This window comes from Sus scrofa, chromosome 8 (genome assembly GCF_054392235.1).
Source record: "Sus scrofa isolate SSC_HxYL_T2T_F1_AM1 chromosome 8, Sscrofa_HxYL_maternal_Yorkshire_Landrace_v2.0, whole genome shotgun sequence".
NCBI classification, from domain to species: domain Eukaryota; kingdom Metazoa; phylum Chordata; class Mammalia; order Artiodactyla; family Suidae; genus Sus; species Sus scrofa.
This window is the reverse complement of record NC_139390.1, coordinates 119,570,992-119,590,124: the sequence shown is the minus strand read 5'-3', so window position 1 is coordinate 119,590,124 and position 19,133 is coordinate 119,570,992. Positions and strand designations below refer to the sequence as shown.

At 36.0% G+C, this 19,133-nt stretch overlaps 1 protein-coding gene across 50 annotated transcripts in view; it reads right to left on the bottom strand.

The window, feature by feature from the left end:
- Positions 1–19,133, bottom strand: part of COL25A1 (collagen type XXV alpha 1 chain) — a 456,561-nt gene that overhangs the window by 213,685 nt on the left and 223,743 nt on the right. For 26 of the 50 annotated variants that reach the window (XR_014813225.1, XR_014813215.1, XR_014813219.1 and 23 more), the window contains exon 3: positions 11,358–11,426. Coding sequence is in view for 1 of the 50 variants with exons in the window: in XM_084973259.1 (XP_084829385.1) it covers positions 9,328–9,335; positions 11,382–11,426 (53 nt within the window). In the remaining 49 variants the exon portion in view is untranslated. Of the gene's footprint in view, positions 1–9,327; positions 9,336–11,357; positions 11,427–19,133 lie in introns of all 50 variants that reach the window. The other 24 variants (XR_014813228.1, XR_014813214.1, XR_014813209.1 and 21 more) reach the window with 2 other exon arrangements.

The following is a 19,133-nucleotide window of genomic DNA, read 5'->3' as shown; positions in this document are numbered from 1 at the left end:
AAGGCTTTGGACATGCTAGCCCCCACTGAAACACTGCACTACTTAGATTTTTCACTTTGACAAGTCCTTGACTTATCTCAGATCCAGAGGCATCTGGATCCCCTCCCCACCCAAATATGGATGATTTACCCCTCTATGGATCTCCCATTGTATCTTGATATATTCTGAGCATATTTCTCACATAATATCACTATGCTTTTGTTTTGTTTTGTTCCCACTAGACCCTAAGGACTTTGAAGACAGTGGCTATGTTTATATGCTATTTTAATCCTCGTCATATATAGCAGAGGGCATGGCACATATTAGACACTCAATATATTGAGTATGATGAAGGAATCAGTAAATGAATGGGCACTATATTTTAAATAACTGTATGACAATGGAATACTACTCAGCCATAAAAAAGAATGACATCATGCCATTTGCAGCAACATGGATGGAGCTAGAGAATCTCATACTGAGTGAAATGAGCCAGAAAGACAAAGACAAATACCATATGATATCACTTATAACTGGAATCTAATATCCAGCACAAATGAACATCTCCTTAGAAAAGAAAATCATGGACTTGGAGAAGAGACTTGTGGCTGCCTGATGGGAGGGGGAGGGAGTGGGAGGGATCGGGAGCTTGGGCTTATCAGACACAACTTAGAATAGATTTACAAGGAGATCCTGCTGAATAGCATTGAGAACTTTGTCTAGATACTCATGTTGCAACAGAAGAAAGGCTGGGGGAAAAATGTAATTGTAATGTATATATGTAAGGATAACCTGACCCCCTTGCTGTACAGTGGGAAAATAAAAAAAATAAATAAATAACTGTATGAACTAATTATTAATAACCATTTAAAGTCCCTCCTGACTTTAACCCATAATGCCATCCTTTATTCATTTCCTTGAGCATCTGGAAATACTTTTTAATAACACATTCTGCAGAAACATAAGCTAGAGATGTATACATGTATTGAGATTGAAAGTATTAACAAGTAAGAAAAAGTTTTATTTAACCATAAGCAAATCTTTCAAAAGTATGAGGATTATGAATATAAAAAGTCCATTGAAGGAATTCCTACCGAGGCCACAGTGGGTTAAAAATCTGACTGCAGTGGCTGGGGTCACTGCGGAGGCACGTTTTCCATCTCTGGCCCAGCAGAGTGGGTTAAAGGATCCAGCATTGCTGTGGCTGTGGCATAGGTTGCAGCTGTGGCTCAGATTCAGTCCCTGGCCCAGGAACTTCCACGTGCCGTGGGTGCAGCCATTTAAAAAAAGAGGGGGGGCATTAAAAATATTATTCTTAATGACTGAAAACAAAAACAAAAACATTTAGGCAACCTCAGACATTTTAGATTCTAAGGCTTGATTAGAATTCCACCAAAGTAAGAACCAGAGTTCATTTAATAAAGAAAGAAAGGAATTCTTTCTATATTATAGTTCAGGACCCAATTCAAAGCAAAGTCACTTAGTTAACTTTGACCAAATGTAGGCAAATGTCACGGTATCCATATGATCAGAAATTAAGCAGGAGCCTCTCACTTTCCTACGTAAGAGGAAATCATAGCATTTTACAAAGCTAGTTTGGAATAATGGGAACACTGAGGTCTTCTCTGCAATCGTATGCTGCCAAAGATTACTAAATGATTGGCCATTCATGAGGAAACAATAATGCACTCTTAAGTCACTCATTTGCCCTTGTTCAAAACATTTATTCAAAAACGTGTCCAAACCACTTTCTCAAAGTACTTTATTTTAGAGTAGCTTTCTTGACCAGGGCTAGTTATTGCCTCACAAATCCACAGAAGTCGTGTAATTACTTCCCTAATTTGTCCCATGAGGCTTTACAGGTCTGCATAAGCAGACAGCCCTAGGAATTCAACCACATGACTAAGTACTTGGTCACAAGGAAGTCAAACAGGAAGGACTGACATGACACCCCATTTGTTTGTAGACTGGACATTAGAAAAATATGCAGGTGTCTAGTCAGCAGCCAAAAGCAAAGACTTTAAAACTAGAAGTTCTTTTTTCATAATTCTGATTGCCTTGCGCTACCTGTTTTGTTTTTTACATTTTAGTCTAAAAAGAAACAGTCTTTCACGCTCCCTTATTCATTCCTTAAGAATCTCTGGAAGAGAGGATTCATCCCTAAACTCTCACTTTTTTGTTGTAATCATGTTTCCCACCCTAAGAATGGCAGTTGCTCACTCTTCAGATCTTATACAAATGATGCTAAAAGTATGTCATTTTTGGCCATTTAAAAAAAAAAAAAAAGGGAGTTCCTGTTGTGGCTCAGTGGAAAAAACCCAACTAGTATCCATGAGGATGCAGGTTCGATCCTTGGCCTTGCTCAGTGGGTTAAGGATCCGGTATTGTCATGAGCTGCGGTGTAGGTTGTAGATACAACTTGGATCTGGCATTGCTGCAGCTGTGTTGTAGGCTGGCAGCTGCAACTCTGATAGGACCCCTACCTTGGGAACTTACATACACCACAGGTGCTGCCATTAAAAAAAAAAATATTTCATTTTCTTCTTCCCAGAAGTATTACTAAAAAATTAAACTCTCATATAAGATAAGTGGGAATATGAAACAAGATAGATAACCAGGTCTGTTCCTAGTTAAGAAGGTCACTCTGGATCCAATACAAGGTAGTGAAGTCACCTAGCGGCATGAGAAACAGAAGGAAAAAGCTAGAACAGCATCTGTTGGTGCTTGAAGTGTTTACAGATAAAAAGCCTTCATTATCAATGAAGTTATGAAGTAGCCTGGGGGGTCTGGGGCTTCTAGCCTGGTGTCCATACTCTATTCTTTTTTTTTTTTGTCTTTTTGCCTTTTCTAGGGCTGCTCCTGCAGCACATGGAGGTTCCCAGGCTAGGGGTTGAATCGGAGCTGCAGCCACCCGCCTACACCAGAGCCACAGCAACACGGGATCCAAGCTGCGTCTGTGACCTACACCACAGCTCATGGCAACGCCGGATCCTTAACCCACTGAGCAATGCCAGAGATTGAACCCGCAACCTCATGGTTCCTAGTCGGATTCGTTAACCTCTGTGCCATGACGGGAACTCCACACTCTATTCTTTTTTACCAACCATCTCCTAACTTTTACATCGCTCTTTTTACAAAAATTCTCTTCCTTTTCATTTTTCTGTTCAAAGTTTCTAATGAGAATAGTTTTGATGAAATTTTCCTTTTCTACAACTTTACAAAGACAGAGGTTTCATTATTTCCCAAGTGACATACCTATGTACATCTCTTTGGGGATTTCTGGTTCTCTTAATTTCTTAAGAAATGATTTCCAGACAGGGCAGCAGGCATTGGCTGTTAACCAACTTTGTTTACTTTTTCTTCTGAGCCCACAGCTACATTTTTCTCTCTCTCCCTTGCAGGTAGGTATGATAATTTGACTTGACACTTGCCAAAGGAATGCGGTCAGAGGTACTCTAAACCATAAAATCTTGTACTTCTAGTGCTGGCCAAAAGAATCCTCCCATCTGACCCTCCATTATCGTTATTTATTTTATCTGAACACTGTAAGCTTATGCCCAGGGTAACCTCAGAACACGCATATGAAAGATGGCAGAGTCTCTGTGTCTGGATCCGTGCAAGAAGCCTTGCCCTTCACTCTGTATAAGAAATAAATGTCTATTGTGGCAAGCCACTAACATCTCAGAATTTGTCTGTTATAACAGCTAAAGTTGTTCTAAAACAGATGGTATCCAGAAATAAACCACAAGAAAGAATAATCCTTGCAGAAAATATACTGTCAATATTTTTGTATGTCTATTTCCCCCCATCCTCCTCCTCTTTTTTTCTTCTCTTTTCAGTTTAACCCCTTTATTTATTTCAATTTTGGGGGATCTTTATCCATTATCTCTGCCCCTTCAAGAATTTCAAAGTTCTGCTTAATCTGGATCTAAATCTACACAAACAGTATCAGAGGCAGGATTGAAACAAATTGCCACTGAACACATATTCCTTCTTCAAACGTGGCAGCTTGACCCACTCAAAACAGAAGACGGGAAAAGACACTGGGGAATCTATTCTAAGTAAGAATTATAGTCATATCTCTTTATCTACCTTTTGTTCCAGGAGGCAAATCTGTGTGTAGGGTCCCAGAATGAACTACCCATCTCTGACAATCTATGGTCATTCTACTACAACTCTCCTCCCAAACAGCCACCAACATAAATTAATTCCCCAGGTTTGTCCAGTTCTTCCTCTGGTTTGTTATGGTGACGACCTCTGAATTAATCAAGCCATCCTGGTATTTTGTGGCAACACCATTTCCTACAAGATAAGTGGTTTGCCCCCTCCATCAACAATGACATATTATTATAGAAAAAGTAACAGTAACCACACATTCAAAAGCACACTCTTTGAGCTCAAATAGAAATAGAAAATATTTTAATAATTAAACAAAAATATACAAAAGCAATTAAAGGAACATTTGCTGAAAAAACTCCCTAACAATTTTATACTCAGTTTTCTCAACTCAAGGGCCAACACTCATATCTGCACACAATTTACTTGAAGTAGATAAGAATTAGATGATTCACAAATTTGTCTTTAGTAAAGAGCAGTATGAAAGATCACATATGAGATGTGAGATCTACAGAAAACTAAGAAAAGCCTAAAATGAATCTCAGATAGTAGAACATAGGGTAATGGAGCTCCCTCTGTGGCTCAGAGGTTAACCAACCTGACTAGGATCCATGAGGATACAGGTTCAATCCCTGGCCTCACTCGGTGGATTAAGGATCTGGTGTTGCCGTGAGCTGTGGCGTAGGTTGCAGATGCAGCTCGGATCCTGTGTGGCTGTGTCTGTGACATAAGCAGGCAGCTACAGCTCCAATTTGACCCCTGGCCTGGGTACTTCCATATACTGTGGGTACGGCCCTACAAAGCAAAAAAAGAAAAAGAAAAAGGAGGAAAGAAAGTGGGGTAAGATACAACAAAGAAGATACCTGCAAAGAGGATGATAACATTTCAAGCTTACTTGCCTGAAAAACAACTTGTAGAAATATGGGGGAGATAGAAATGGACTTCGAAGACACTCAGACCTGGCTTCCAGCTCTGATTCTGCCTCCTATCACATGTGAGTCCTCGGGCTAATGTACTTGACTAACCCTCAGTCTCCTCCTCTGTCAAATGGGTATAATATATCTCTAGTTCACAGGGCTGGTATGAGAATTGGTACATTAAGCAACGTGTATAAGGTAGTCATTATAAATTGTGGTTATGAGAGTATCTGGAAAAAATTTACTATTGATTTAAAAGTCATATTTTTTTTCAACATGGAGTAAAGGTATCAGAGTTCTCATCTAAAAGTTCTACAGAGATTTCTTTTCCTAATTCATCTACCACACTGGCAGAAATAGCATTGTAAGCTAAACTTGGCTAAGTCTGCTTCATTCATCTGTCCACAAGATGCTGAGCTTCACGTTAGGCTGACAATTGTTGAAGGTGGATAGGACAGAACAGGCTGCACAATGGCATCGTATTTCACACCTCAGAGGGCTCTACACTACCAACAATAACGTCATCTCTCTGTCAGTCAAGCACAAGTATAGGGCTCCATAGACTGATACAAATAGAAAAGCCAGTTAAAACAGATCTCCTGACTCTGTTCTGGCCTCAGTTATAGGACCCGTTTGACCCTGTTATCTGTGACTGTGAGAATGGCACTTCCTTTGGGGACCAAAGGACAGAGAGAGGGCACCCCCCGCTGACTCTTAAAAAAAGGTCAAGACTAATGTACAATTTGCTACATTTAAAAACCCTGAAGTCTTTTTATAAATTTGATCATATTCTTTGCTTCTTATTGAAACGTGAATGTGTTTTAAAATAGAAGATACAAGGTCATGCCATCTGGAGTCAGGTAACACAATGGTCAGGCAAAGATATCTAGCAAATACATTTGTGAAATCCAAGCTAGATGTTCAAAGCACTTGCATGGATTTCTTTAGAGCAGTGCTTTTAATGCATATTACTTGTATGAGAAAAAAAATAGAAGAAAAGTACCTGATATTCATATAAAAATAAATTACATACATTATCATAAAATGCTCCATTGCAGCCATTTGTAGCAAAGACTCCTGTGGTAGCAATACCTTTTTGTCAAACTTCATAAGTCTGAGTAATAAGCTAAACAGCTTCCCAAAGAGTAAATCAATCTGTGAGATCTAATTCAAGTTGTATTTCAAGTTTTAAATTATAAATGATCTCAATATGCAAGATACAGAAGCTGACAAAAGTAATACTTTAGCCACAAACAATTCTAGTGTGATATAGCCAAGTTTTCCAAAATATGTCAAATAAAAATGTAAATGTAAGGTTCCTAAATTCAATGTTATTATTAAGTGTTTTTTTCCCCCCTTTAATCATACTTGAGAGTATTAGTTCAGGAGGGCAAAGAAAAAAGGTGACTTTCAATGAAAAAAGGGATCTGCAAAGGCCCCTCAGGGAAAAGCAATCTTTCATTTATTTGTTGTAATGAGTGCGCTCAATAGTCTTTTGCACTATTGAGTGCATTTCGCAACAAAGTGAGTGATAAGCAAATACTTATCAGGACACAGGGTTACACTTTACAATCTTTCTGTACATGTGAAACCGCAGGACCACAGATGCTCATTGGTAGAAGGAAGTTGGAGGGATTTACCTGATACAGATTATATGCCATGATTGCCCATCAGACAAGACTATTTAACTTCTCAGGCTACCTTTGTGTTTTACATTTAATTTACAGAATGGGCAATTATAATTAAAGTGGTCACCTAAGCCTTGATATTTTCTCCAGTGTCTTATTTGTGGAGATAAATATTTTTTTGTTAAATGAAAAATTAGGGATAGAACATTTTCTAAAAATAAATTTATAGAAACTTTCAGATTTCAGTTTATGGAAAAGAAGTAGAAGGAAAAATACACATGAAATTAAATGATGCTAAAAATGGGAGAAGTATGGTCACTGCAAGTTACAATTATCAATAGCTGGATATTACACCTAAATAAATATAAAATTTATCAACCTATTTAATCATAATAATGTCACTGTTCATTCATTTTTATTAAGATGCAAGAAATGAAATGGAAATATTTTATAAAGCCGCTTACCCTAAAGCAAAATTTGATGAAAAACAAATACTTCTTAAAAATCATATTTGGGTGGCTAGAAATGGAAGGCTTAAGCAGGTTTCATTACAAGGTATTTTACCCATAAAGGCTCCATGATACGGGCTCACCAGTACTATGGTGAGACTTCATTGTATTAGTAAAGGTACCACAATCAATAAATACATTTTCTCTCTTTCACAATCAATCATTTTTTATCTCATCAAATGTGAGCAACAAGAATTATCTTTAAGTGTAAAAACTTATGATTATACCTTATTTCTTGGATTTGAGGCAACTTGCTAAATACATAACTTCAGTAAAATTCAGTTAAGATGCCATAGTATTAATGCTTATGGTATAGGTTAGCCATTTACATTTTTTGGTCATGCTTTCATGCTTTAATAAAATAAAATATGTAATAAAAATAAAATATGTAAATATTTATATAAGGAAATATTATTTGATACTGAATCACTGTTGTACCTTGAAATAATAGTGTAAATCAACTCTACTTCAATTAAAAAAAAAAAGGAAATATGATTTGACCCATAGCCTGCCAAACCTGTATAGCAATGATCCATGTTATAATCTACTTATGATTTCAAGGAAGAGATTACTGTGGTAAGCAGCAAATATTTGGAATTAGATATATCTAACTAAATTTCAACTTTTTAAACCCTCTTTAGCTGGGCAACCATTGCTAATTAACCTCTATAAGTCTCAGTTTCCTCACTGAACAACAGGGATAGTAACATCAGAAAGTTGTTGTGAGATAAAATCAATGCATGTAAAGTGCCTATAATATTACCTGCTGTATACTAGGGACTTAAAACATATTAGTCCTCTTTTTAAAACATACAAAAGAAGAAAAGGAAGAAAAGGAACTAAAATCCTTAGGTAAAGAAGCTGCAATAATAGATGGCCCCCCAAAAGCGAGAGCTATATGGTTGTCTAAGTTTGTGAAGGGCCAAAGAGGAAATACTAGGATGCTGAGCATCATCAAAAGGAAGAAATGAGATTTAACTACTTCCTGGCCTGCCTAATACCTACTTCCACAAAAAGAAGCCACCCTATTCTGGATGTAATCTCCAGAGTTTCCTCTAGGTAGTAGTGGTTTGTTTCTACTTTTAAAGACAGAGGCTTAAATATGAAGCCAAAGAATAAGGCTCCTAGACCTGGGGCATGCCATCTGCCTAGCATTAAGCAAGAGCTGAAAGTCAGTTACAGGAGCGAAGTCATTTCTAACATGATTTATGCTCTATCCTTGAACGTGGCAGGAAGACTGCAAAAGATATTTGGAAGCCAATGCTTCCTCTGAATAAAGTAAATGAGTATATGCTAAGCTCCTCTCCCTGGACCATGCTAGCCTGTTAGATAAGTTGCCAATGTAGAGTCTGTGAACCCTGGAGCAATCTGGCTGTTGGGGATGAGAAAATATCTCAAGGCCAATGATCACTGCTACTGTAAACGTACAGTGCACAGTACAGCACTGAGGTCAGACAGCAGATATCCAGGATATTACTCAAAAACACATCTAGCTCAAAGCTGACAAGATAATCTGTTCCTGTGTGTGTAAAGCAGACTGGAATGCTGCAGCTATGACCTACTCAAGGAAAGAAAAAAGAAAGTGCAACTCTCTGAGGGCTCCAACTCAAGCTCTTTATGCAGGCAAAACTCCAAGGGACTTCAAAGGGAGTGCTGCTTACAGAGGAAGGGCCCACCGGGGGTATCACTTCCACGATCACGTTGCCATCTCCATTTGGTGGACTGGCAAATGCAAATATTTCAGACACAAGTTTAAACAGATGAAAAAAGAAGTGTGAAAGCGCTTAGAGGTTTGCTTGCAAAGAAACCTCAGAATTTCAGGAAAAGTATTTAACATCAGGAGCTTCATGAGTTATTCCAAAATTCCCAAGAGAGTAATTGGTTTGCTGTCATATTAAAAATAAAAGGTTTTTTTTTAATTAACACACATTGCACGCCAATATATCACATGATCGCAAAAGAGCATACTGAAAGAATAATTTCCCAAAGTTACTTTTAAAAGGACATGAACCATACAGCAGAAATTGACACAACATTGTAAACTAACTATACTTAAATAAGTAAATAAATAAATAAATGTCATCAACATGTTTCTAATTGGAAGACTATATTTTGATGTTTTAACAGAGTTTTAACATACGTGATCCTGAAGAGTCAAAATGCAGCAAATATACTTACAGGAGGACCTATGGTGGGGGATGGGTTGAGAGAATAAGAAAAAGGGAGAGAAATATTAGTAACTATGCAAGATAGTAAGATGAAATAAAAAATTAGAGCATTGTCATAATCATCAACACAGTATCATATGCCACATGGGCACAGAAGTCATTTAAGGATTCTGTGATTCTTATTCCTTTTCAAAGTCATGGATCCTATAAAACCATTCATGTCAGAAAAATGCATTTACATCTATGTGCACACCAAGTTTTACATAAAATTTCAAGAAGCATTCAGAGCCCCTGAGGTTTGCATATGAGTTAGTGAGAGATTCATAAGTTTTAAGCAAAGATTGTCTAATTTACATACCTAAAAACTTAGATAAAATATGAATCAGGAGGATCTTTGGCCATTTTTGATAGAACAGTTGAAGACGATTGATAATGTAAGTTTCTTGAGTTTGGTAAAATGACTAAATCAGTATTGCACCCATTGTTTGTTCCAAGAATGTTTTTCATTCAGTAGTACTGTCAACATGTAAAAGACTAAGTACTGATAGTTATATGTTTCTTTAAAGCTATGTATTCTCATCTCATCAAAACAGAGGCAAAGTCTAAGAAAATTTCAATATTTCACATACCATATGCTCAATTAAAATATCAGTTCTCAGGAGCCAGGAAGCTGAGAAGTGACTTTTATATTTTACATAAAACTGCCTAAGTACAGAATATTCACTTTTTTCTTAATCCTCTTTCTTTCTTTTCACATAAAGATCAATACAGTGATTATTTGTATTCACAAATATCTTACCATTTCTTTTTCCTTAAAACAAATTTATAAAGCATCCTCTATCATAAAACTTCACATTTTAAGAAGGGGATACTTATACAACTTTCCAATTATTTAGAGTCAGTAAAATTTGAAGATAACTTTTGAGAATTATTTAAAGGAATTAAGCAGCTACATTTTCATAAAACCTTCTTACTTTGACATTATTTTCCCAAAAGGGAGAGGAGATGAGACCAAAAAAAAAAAAGAAAAAAAAAACCCAATCTGCTATCTGCTCTTTTCGACAGGTATTGCTACTGTTTTAACCCTTAATAGATTGTTTTTAATACTTATAAACACTTGTAGAAAATACTGGAAAATAACATTTCTTAGTATACTAAAATCAAACCTTAATTACCTTCTCTTATCTTGCAAAGAAGAACTGAGGGCCTGTTAAGACTTCATGCGGTCATTTATATTTTTGGAATCTTAGACTTTTAAAAAACTAGTAGAACTGTAAGTGAACACACTCATTTGAATATCTTGGTTCCAAAAAAAAATAGTTTTTATTTGACTTTGAATGCAAAGCCTTTCGAAAGAGTTGTCAGCACTATTGGTTGTGTTTTAAGTTCTGCTCATAAAAAATTGCGTGTCTGTGGCTGAACCACCTTGCCTGCTCTGGACTGCCATTTCCTCAACTATAAAATGAAAATGCTAGATTGATTACTAAGGCTCTTGTCATTGCTACAATTCTATGGTTAGAGAAAAGGAATAAAAATTTTCAAATTTTGAAAAGAATGAGAGTAAAAGCATGGCAAACTTGTACCAAAACCAGTTGGATTAAATAATAATAAATCTTGCCAAGACATATGCCCCAGTATCCCCAGGCAGATGTTTCCACAGGGAACCTGCACTGACTGACCACCTATGTAGACAGAAAGAAGGGTGATGTTGTCACCCTGCGTGCGGCCAAGAAACCCTCTGCCATAACTGAAAGGGCAGATTTAACTCGACACAGTAAACAGGCCAAAATTGGGTGCTAGGGGTTATTCAACTGTAATTAATAATATTTTGCAAACTTCTCCTTCCTACGATTTGATGGAAGCAAGAAGAAGATAAAAAGACATTCTAGGGTGTAACAGAGAAGACTTAAACACCACACACACACACACACACACACACACGCATGCACGCATGCATACAGGCTTACAACGTCCAAGAAGACATATAATCACTAATTAGGAGGAACAGATGTGGGAATGTAACCAGGACATGAATGACACAGAACAGCTGAGAGAGACACTTACCAGATTCTCCTCTTCGGCCCCTCTTACCTCTCTTCCCTGGAGGCCCTGAAATAAAAAGAAAAATTTTTGGAATTTTTGGTTCCAAAATGGCTAGTAAATGACTTCTATATATTTTGTCACTGATTTTAACTAATAAGAAAAGGACCAGAGATTTGAAAAGGCCAACTATGTCTTTGGTATTTTAGCATGACTCTTGAGCTTCATTTAATTCTAAAATCTGTGCTAGGTTGCTAACCTTTGAGTGTTACTCAGAAACACTAAAGATTCAGAATTTTTGATCATCCTGACTGGATATCCTCACTAAGAAAGCCTTCACTAAGCAAATTGGTAGTGTTGAGGTTCCACGTTTCTTCAGAAAATTCTTTTTGAAGCTTTCAGTATATTAATAGTATTTCTAAGTTATGAAATATGAACTTTTATACATTAGAATTTCTCTAATTGAGAACCTGCTGGGTTAAAACCACAATGTTTTTAGATGATAACTATTGGTCTCATTTTTCTAAAGGGGCTCGCTCATTACTGTCATTCAAATAAATGTTATAAATGTTAATTTTTATGATGATCTCATTGTAAAGTGGAGAAAAAAGGTTTTTTTTTTTTTTTTTCCAGTGAGTTGCCAATGGAGACCACCAAGCTAGTATGTATCAGACTTGCATATTCATGGCTCTCAAGCCATTATTCTTAATTATATAATTTCTGCCCTCATTTCCTTGGGTAGGGATAGTTCCCACTGAATTACAATATGGGCAAATAGAAGAGAATAATTAGCCCATAATGAGAATTGAGCTGTTATAAAATTTGCTGGAAGAAAGAGGCCAAGGAAAATACAGAACTGCCAGGTTTTGAAGAATGAGTTGCAAAGCTGGACTGATGACTTCCAAACTCTAGAAAGTTCAGGGTACAACAGCACAGGTCTTAGCACTCAGTGGATGCTCAATATGATTCTGAGTTCTCAACTTCCACATGGAAACATTATCAGAAGAAATAAAAACATCCCAATAAGTCCTTACACAGAGTAAGCCTGGCCATCTGTGTTTTATAAGAAATTAAAAATAATTAAACAATAAAATCAATTGAAAATATTAGGAGAAGCAGCTGTATAGCAGAGTCCAAAATTCTCATTCAAAATTTTGATTTCTTCCTGTATTCTGGAATAAAGAGAAGTTTTCATCATATTCAAGGAATCCTCGGCCAGATTGGCAGCAGAAGGAGGATCATATAAATGGGTAAATTAATGATTGGGATGCTAATATGTACAAAAAATATACATTTATCCACATGCTCAAACACACACATGCACAAATATGTATTGACATATTCTGATATATAATCTACAATCTTTCTAAGATTATGAATCAGATTATTTTCTCTTACAAAATCACTTAAACTAAGAAGTATTTATCAACTACTTGATACTTATGATGTCTGTGTTCTACAGAGCGGAGGCTATAGGTCATGTATAAGATGTATGTCTGCCCTGAAGGAGTAAAGAAGTTAAAAAGATTAAAATAATACACATGAAAAATTCATTTGTGAAGATAGCACAATGAGTTTATGCTCTGATTTGTTCTTTCTACTCTAAACACATGGCCAATTATATATATTAAAAAAAGAGAAACAAAGAAGTACTTATATTCAAAAAAGAAATGGGCATGTCCACAGGCCAGAAATGGACCAGAAATGCAAAATGGAGAGCAAGGATAAATCATGAGCCTGCCCAGTTCCAGCTCTTCTTAGAAGCAGGAATGGTGGCCATAGGTTCTATCCCCTAAAGAGTAAATACTCAAAAGCTATCTAATCAGATCCAGACACAGTTCCTAAAGCTGGGAGCTTGTAAATGATAAAGAAAGCTGGGAAAAAACCTTCATCTCTGGCTTAAAAGCTGAGAAATAGAATCTTTCAATCAGAAAATGAAGAAAGCATCTGCTGGTTTGATTCCTAGTTCTGTGATATTCCCAACACAAATCTGGGACAGAAGTCCTAAAATGCTTTTAAGACAAGTCTGGTTTAGACAGCTGGGAGGTCAGCTAAAGACAAACAGAAAATGATAAAGTAAGAAAAGGTAAGCACAGAGGAAATAAAGGTAGACACACACACAGAGAAAATTATAGACACACACATGCATACACACACATACTAAACACACAAACTAAACTTCATAATGAGTATAGAAATCAAAATTCCAAAACATATGAAGAAATACAATACTAATGCTAAGAAAGGCAGCCCTCAATAATCAGATTGTGAATTCTCTTCAGGTAAAATTAAATAATTTTAAGAAACCATCAGACAAAGGTTAGTATGTTCATTATGCTTTACAAAATAAATGAAGAAGTGACATCCATTAAAGAGCAAGGGATTTGAAATGTAAACAAGAAAAAAATGGATTTGAAAGACAATCCTTTAGTAATCTTGAAAATGACCATTGGAAAAAAAAAAAAAAAGATAAACCAATTTAATGGTAGCCTGGGTATGGTTGAAAAAGAAGCAGATGTGGAAGATGTAGGATGCAGCCCAGAGAGACAGATCCAACACCTATCTTTGTATCTATGTATCTGTCTATGTATCTATGTATCTAAATATCCACTGTGGTCTGAAATTCTAACCCCCAAAGATGCTGATGTTGGGAGGTGGGTCTTTGGGAGGTGCTTGAATCATGATGCTAGAGCCCTGTGAGTGGAATTAGTGCCTTCTAAAAGAGATCCCACAGAGATCCTTACCCTTTCCACTGTGTGAGGACACAGTGAGGAGTCACTAGCTATGAACCAGGAAGAGAGCCCTTGCCCAAGGGCCACTATGCCATCTTGATTCTAGATTTCCCTGCCTCCTGAACTGTGAGAAATAAATATCTGTTGTTTATAAGCCACCCAGTCTGTGGTATTTTGTCATAGTAGCCCAAACAGACTAAGATCTATTTAACCATCTGTCTATGCTCAGAAGCAAAATTTACTTAAATTAATAAGAGAACCCAAAATATACGATAGAGAAGACTTTAAGAGAAAATAGATGAGAATTTTCCATAATTTAAATATGGGAGACCCAAAATTTAAATTATACACCAAGTGGCAAGTAAAAATAAAACACTCTTAAACACATAGAAGTAAAATTAAAGCACTCTTAAAACACATTTAAACATTTAAACACTAAACTGACTGCTGTTTCATCCACAACAAGGGTGCCAGAAGAGCTCAGTCTTGATTTTTTAAAAAAGTCTTAGAAGCCTATAATTATTGTCGTTTATCAGAATTAGTTTATTTGTCACTTTCCCCTTAAAAAAATATTCCTTTTAAATAGTATAATTTATCAAGTAAAAACAACAGATTGCATAAACATGTTAAAATAATTTAAAATAAATGTAAAAATATTTAAAAGACATCAGATTATGAAAAATGATCAAAGAAGCAATGATATCTTTGGAGGAAATCAAGAAACAAAATTAAAATGTTTCTCAACATGTCTGCCTTGAATATTCAATTAGAAGACTTAAAGAAATGAATTAAATGCTGTGGGAAATCCTCTTATTGAGAATTGAAAAAAATAAACTCTAAGAAAACTGTGAAGATATTTGGCAAGACAGGTATCTATTGAATATGACGAGGTTCTCCAAAGTATTTCATAGTATTTGAGAGAAAAATGATGCTAAACTAAGTTATGAGAAGACAGGATTCTAAACTCTATTAGGTTTACAAAGAAAATACTAGATTCGAGAAGAGCATGTTATAATTGCTATAAGAAACAGAAGACTGGGGTGAGCATTATACTGAGCTTGTGAACTAATAAATTATCTAAAACTTGCAGTAACACAGACTAAAGATCTTGCTTACAAGGAGAATAAACAGACATTTTGAAGAAGTCTACTATGCAGATGAGACAATTTGATATTGTTTTTGAATGTAAAGGCAAAAATAAGGATTTACATGGGATGGATTTCACAATGGACAGCTGGAAGATCATCAGAGTGAAAAATATATCGATGCTTCCCAGACAAAACTGATGTTAACAATAGTTAGCAGTAGTTGAAAAAGATAATGACCATTTCTATTCCAAACTGAGTGATGAAGTGTCATCCAGGCATGAGCTGTTAAGAACAAATATAGAAGCTGGAATCTGACTTTTATTCACTGAATTTGGCCAGATCCTTGCAGCAGAAATTCTAAGTGAATTCTCTCAGCAGAAAGACATGACTCTGCAAAAGAAACTGGTTCAAGAATATGAATGGGAAGAGAAAAAGCAGAAGCTATCCGCAACAGAGGAAGTGAAAACTTACAAGCAGAGAATTCATGAAATAAAGAATAAATTATAGAAAACAGAGGGAGGCTATAAAACCAGATTGCTTTTCATGATAAGACAATTCCTAAGAAACTGATATGGTTCATGCTTTATAAAGAGTTTTTGCTTGAAAGATGGTGCAAACAGTCAACCCGAGATAGAACTAGGTAAAAATTAGCCATAATGGTGATGCTTTAAAGACCAGTGTTGACAACCTCAACTGCAGAAAGATTAAGGTCGTCAAACACATCATAGCAAGGTGATGCAACTTGCTATGATGCATAGTTGACCTGCAAATAATATTGTTGGAGAACTCTGCTTCTCACTAATGATGTATCTGTGATAAGGCTATTCTCTCTCAAGTTAGAAATGTGTCTAAAAATAAACATATGGGTCTTCCCACATTCCTGAGTACCCTTATTTGCTTAATCAGGTAAATTATCAAAACCTGTCAATTCTACTATAACTTGGATCTGTCCACTCTTCTCCACACCTACTGGTATCTCAAGCTGAGCTTAAACATAACTAATCTGGGTACTGTGAGATTTATTTTTTAACCGGGATTCTATTTGTATTTAAAATATTTTTACCTTTTACAGATATTTGCAAGTAAATACACAGGAAACATTCAGGATTCATAACTGGTTATTTTGTTTTGTTTTTATCTCTTGTTCTCTACTTGAACACACATTTCTGGCTGTGTCTGCTTTTTTGGAGAGAAGAAACAAGGTGGATAGAAACAAAGGGGAGAAATCACTAAAAATGGATTAACAACTTAAACATAAAAGCTGAAACCAAAAACTCCTAGAACAAAACATGGGGAAAAGTTCCTTGACACTGGCCTTGCAATGATTTTTTTTTTTTTTTTTTTTGGATATGATACCAAAAGCACAAGTAACAAAAGCAAAAATAAAGAAGTGGGATTACATCGAATTAAAAAATCTCAACCTACAGAGTGGGAGAAAATATTTTTAAACCATGTATCTGATAAGGGGTTAATATCTAAAATATATAAGGAACTCCTACAACTCAATAGGTGAAAGACCAAATAACCCGGGAGTTTCCTGTTGGCTTAGCAATTAAGGATCTGGTATTGACACTTCAATGGCTTGGGTCATTGCTGTGGTGCTGGTTGATTTCCTGGCCCAGGAACTTCCCCATGCAGCAGGTGTGGCAAAACAAAAACAAAAACAAAAGTTTTTAAATAGGCAAAGGACCTTAACAGACATTTTTCCAAAGACATACAAATGGCCAATAGGCATATGAAAAGGTGCTCAATATCACTAATGATTGGAGAAATGCAAATCAAAACCATGATACTTATTACCTTCACCTATTAGGATGGCTATTTGCTAAAAAAAAAGATGAGTGCTGGCAAAGATGTAGAGAAAAGAGAACTCTGTTACACTGTTGGTGGGAATGTTAATTGGTGCCACTATGGAAAACAGTATAGAAGTACCTCAAAAAATTAAAACTAAAACTATCACATGATCCAGAAATCCTCTTTGGGATATTTATCCAAAGGAACTGAAATCGGGATCTCAAAGAGATACCTGTTCTCGATGTTCATTGCAGCATTTTCCACAATAGCCAAGATATAGAAATAACTTAAATGTCCATTGACAGATGAATGGATAAAGAAAATGTGAGTTATATATCTATTACTGTAGCTATCTATCCATCCATCTATCTATCTATGCAATGGAAAATTATTTATCCTTAAAAAAAGAAGGAAATTTTGTCATTTGAAACAACATGGACAGACCTGAAGGACATTATGCTAAGTGATATAAGTCAGAAACAGAAAGACAAACTCTGTTCAATCTAATTTATGCCTGGAACCTAAAATAGTCAAACTCATAGAAGCAGAGAGTAGAATGTTTGTTTCCAGGGGCTTGGGGGAAGTGGAGAAGTGATGGCCAAAGGGTATAAAGTTTTAATTATACAAGATAAATAACTTCTGGAGATCTAACACAGTATAGGGCACATAGCTAACAACACTATACCATATACTTAAAATTTGATAAGAGGGTACATTTTATGTTGAGTGTTCTTACCCCAAAATAATAATAATAATAATAATAATAGGAATGGGAGGAAACTTTGAGAGATGATGAGTGTATCTAGTCTTGATGAGGGTGATGGTTTAATGGATGCATATTTATCCCAAACTCATTGAGTTGTACACATTAAATATGTAGTTTTTTACATGTAAATCATATTAAAACGGTTTTTAAAAAAGAAACAAGGGGGAGTTCTCGTTGTGGCTCAGTGGTTAACGAATCCAACTAGGAACCATGAGGTTGTGGGTTCGATCCCTGGCCTCGCTCAGTGGGTTAAGGATCCGGCGTTGCCGTGAGCTGTGGTGTAGGTTGCAGACGTGGCTCGGATCCCACGTTGCTGTGGCTCTGGCGTAGGCTGGCAGCTACAGCTCTGATGGGATCCCTTAGCTAGGAACCTCCATATGCTGCGGGAGCAGCCTTGGGTGATCGTGCTTAGGTGTGTTGTCATAAAAACCTGAGAACAGGGAGAGATGTAGCCATGTCATGTTACACAAATGACCTAATGGTCACTAATGACATGGGTCATAAGGGAATTAATTCCTGACTGAATTTCCACAAAGGGGTACTGAGCTTGTATAAAAGCACAAACCTGGGGCTCAATAAGCATTATCCCCATCTTTTTCCTTTTTTATATTCTTATTTTATATCTAGTCATTAAGTGATCATAATATATCTGAGTATTTGATAAGAAACACTGAATATGTAGTGAGTGAAACTTGAGAGATTGACATTACCTTCCAATTGTCATATTCAAAGGGGCAATTTAGTTAAATGAAAAGAATATGGAAAAAAAGAGTTAAAAGGCTTATAGGTTTTCACTAACGTGTAAATTAAGCTAACTTCTAATTAACCTCCTTGATTTTGGTCTGCCAAAAAAATCTGGTAAATAGTACCAACTCTACCCCATTTATATGATAATCATGAGGGTGAAAACTGTTAAGTGCCATATACATTAACTGAGTGTTTCCCTTACTGTTTATTATTGCAGCAAAGCTTATAAACTATTTCCATGTTACAGTACTGTCATTCTGTCAACAAAAATAGTAAGACTTCTAAACAATTTGACTTATCTTAATAAAAAGCTAAAACTTCTTATCTCCAGAAGCACAGAGATTCTTTAAGGACATTAGAGAAAAGACCATCAAAGACCTCAAACAACAGAAAATATTACAGAGAGCAAATACATTTGTCCCTTGGTATCCACGGGGGAACTGATTCCAGGACACTCCCCAGATACCAAAATCTTAAAATGCTCAAGTTCTCTACATGAAATGGTGTATGCAGTATTTGCATATAACCCACACATATCCTCCTGCATACTTTAAATCATCTCTAGATGACTTTTATTTATTTACCTGATACAATATAAATGCTATGTAAATAGTCGCCAGTGTGCAGCAAATTCAAGTTTTGCTTTTTG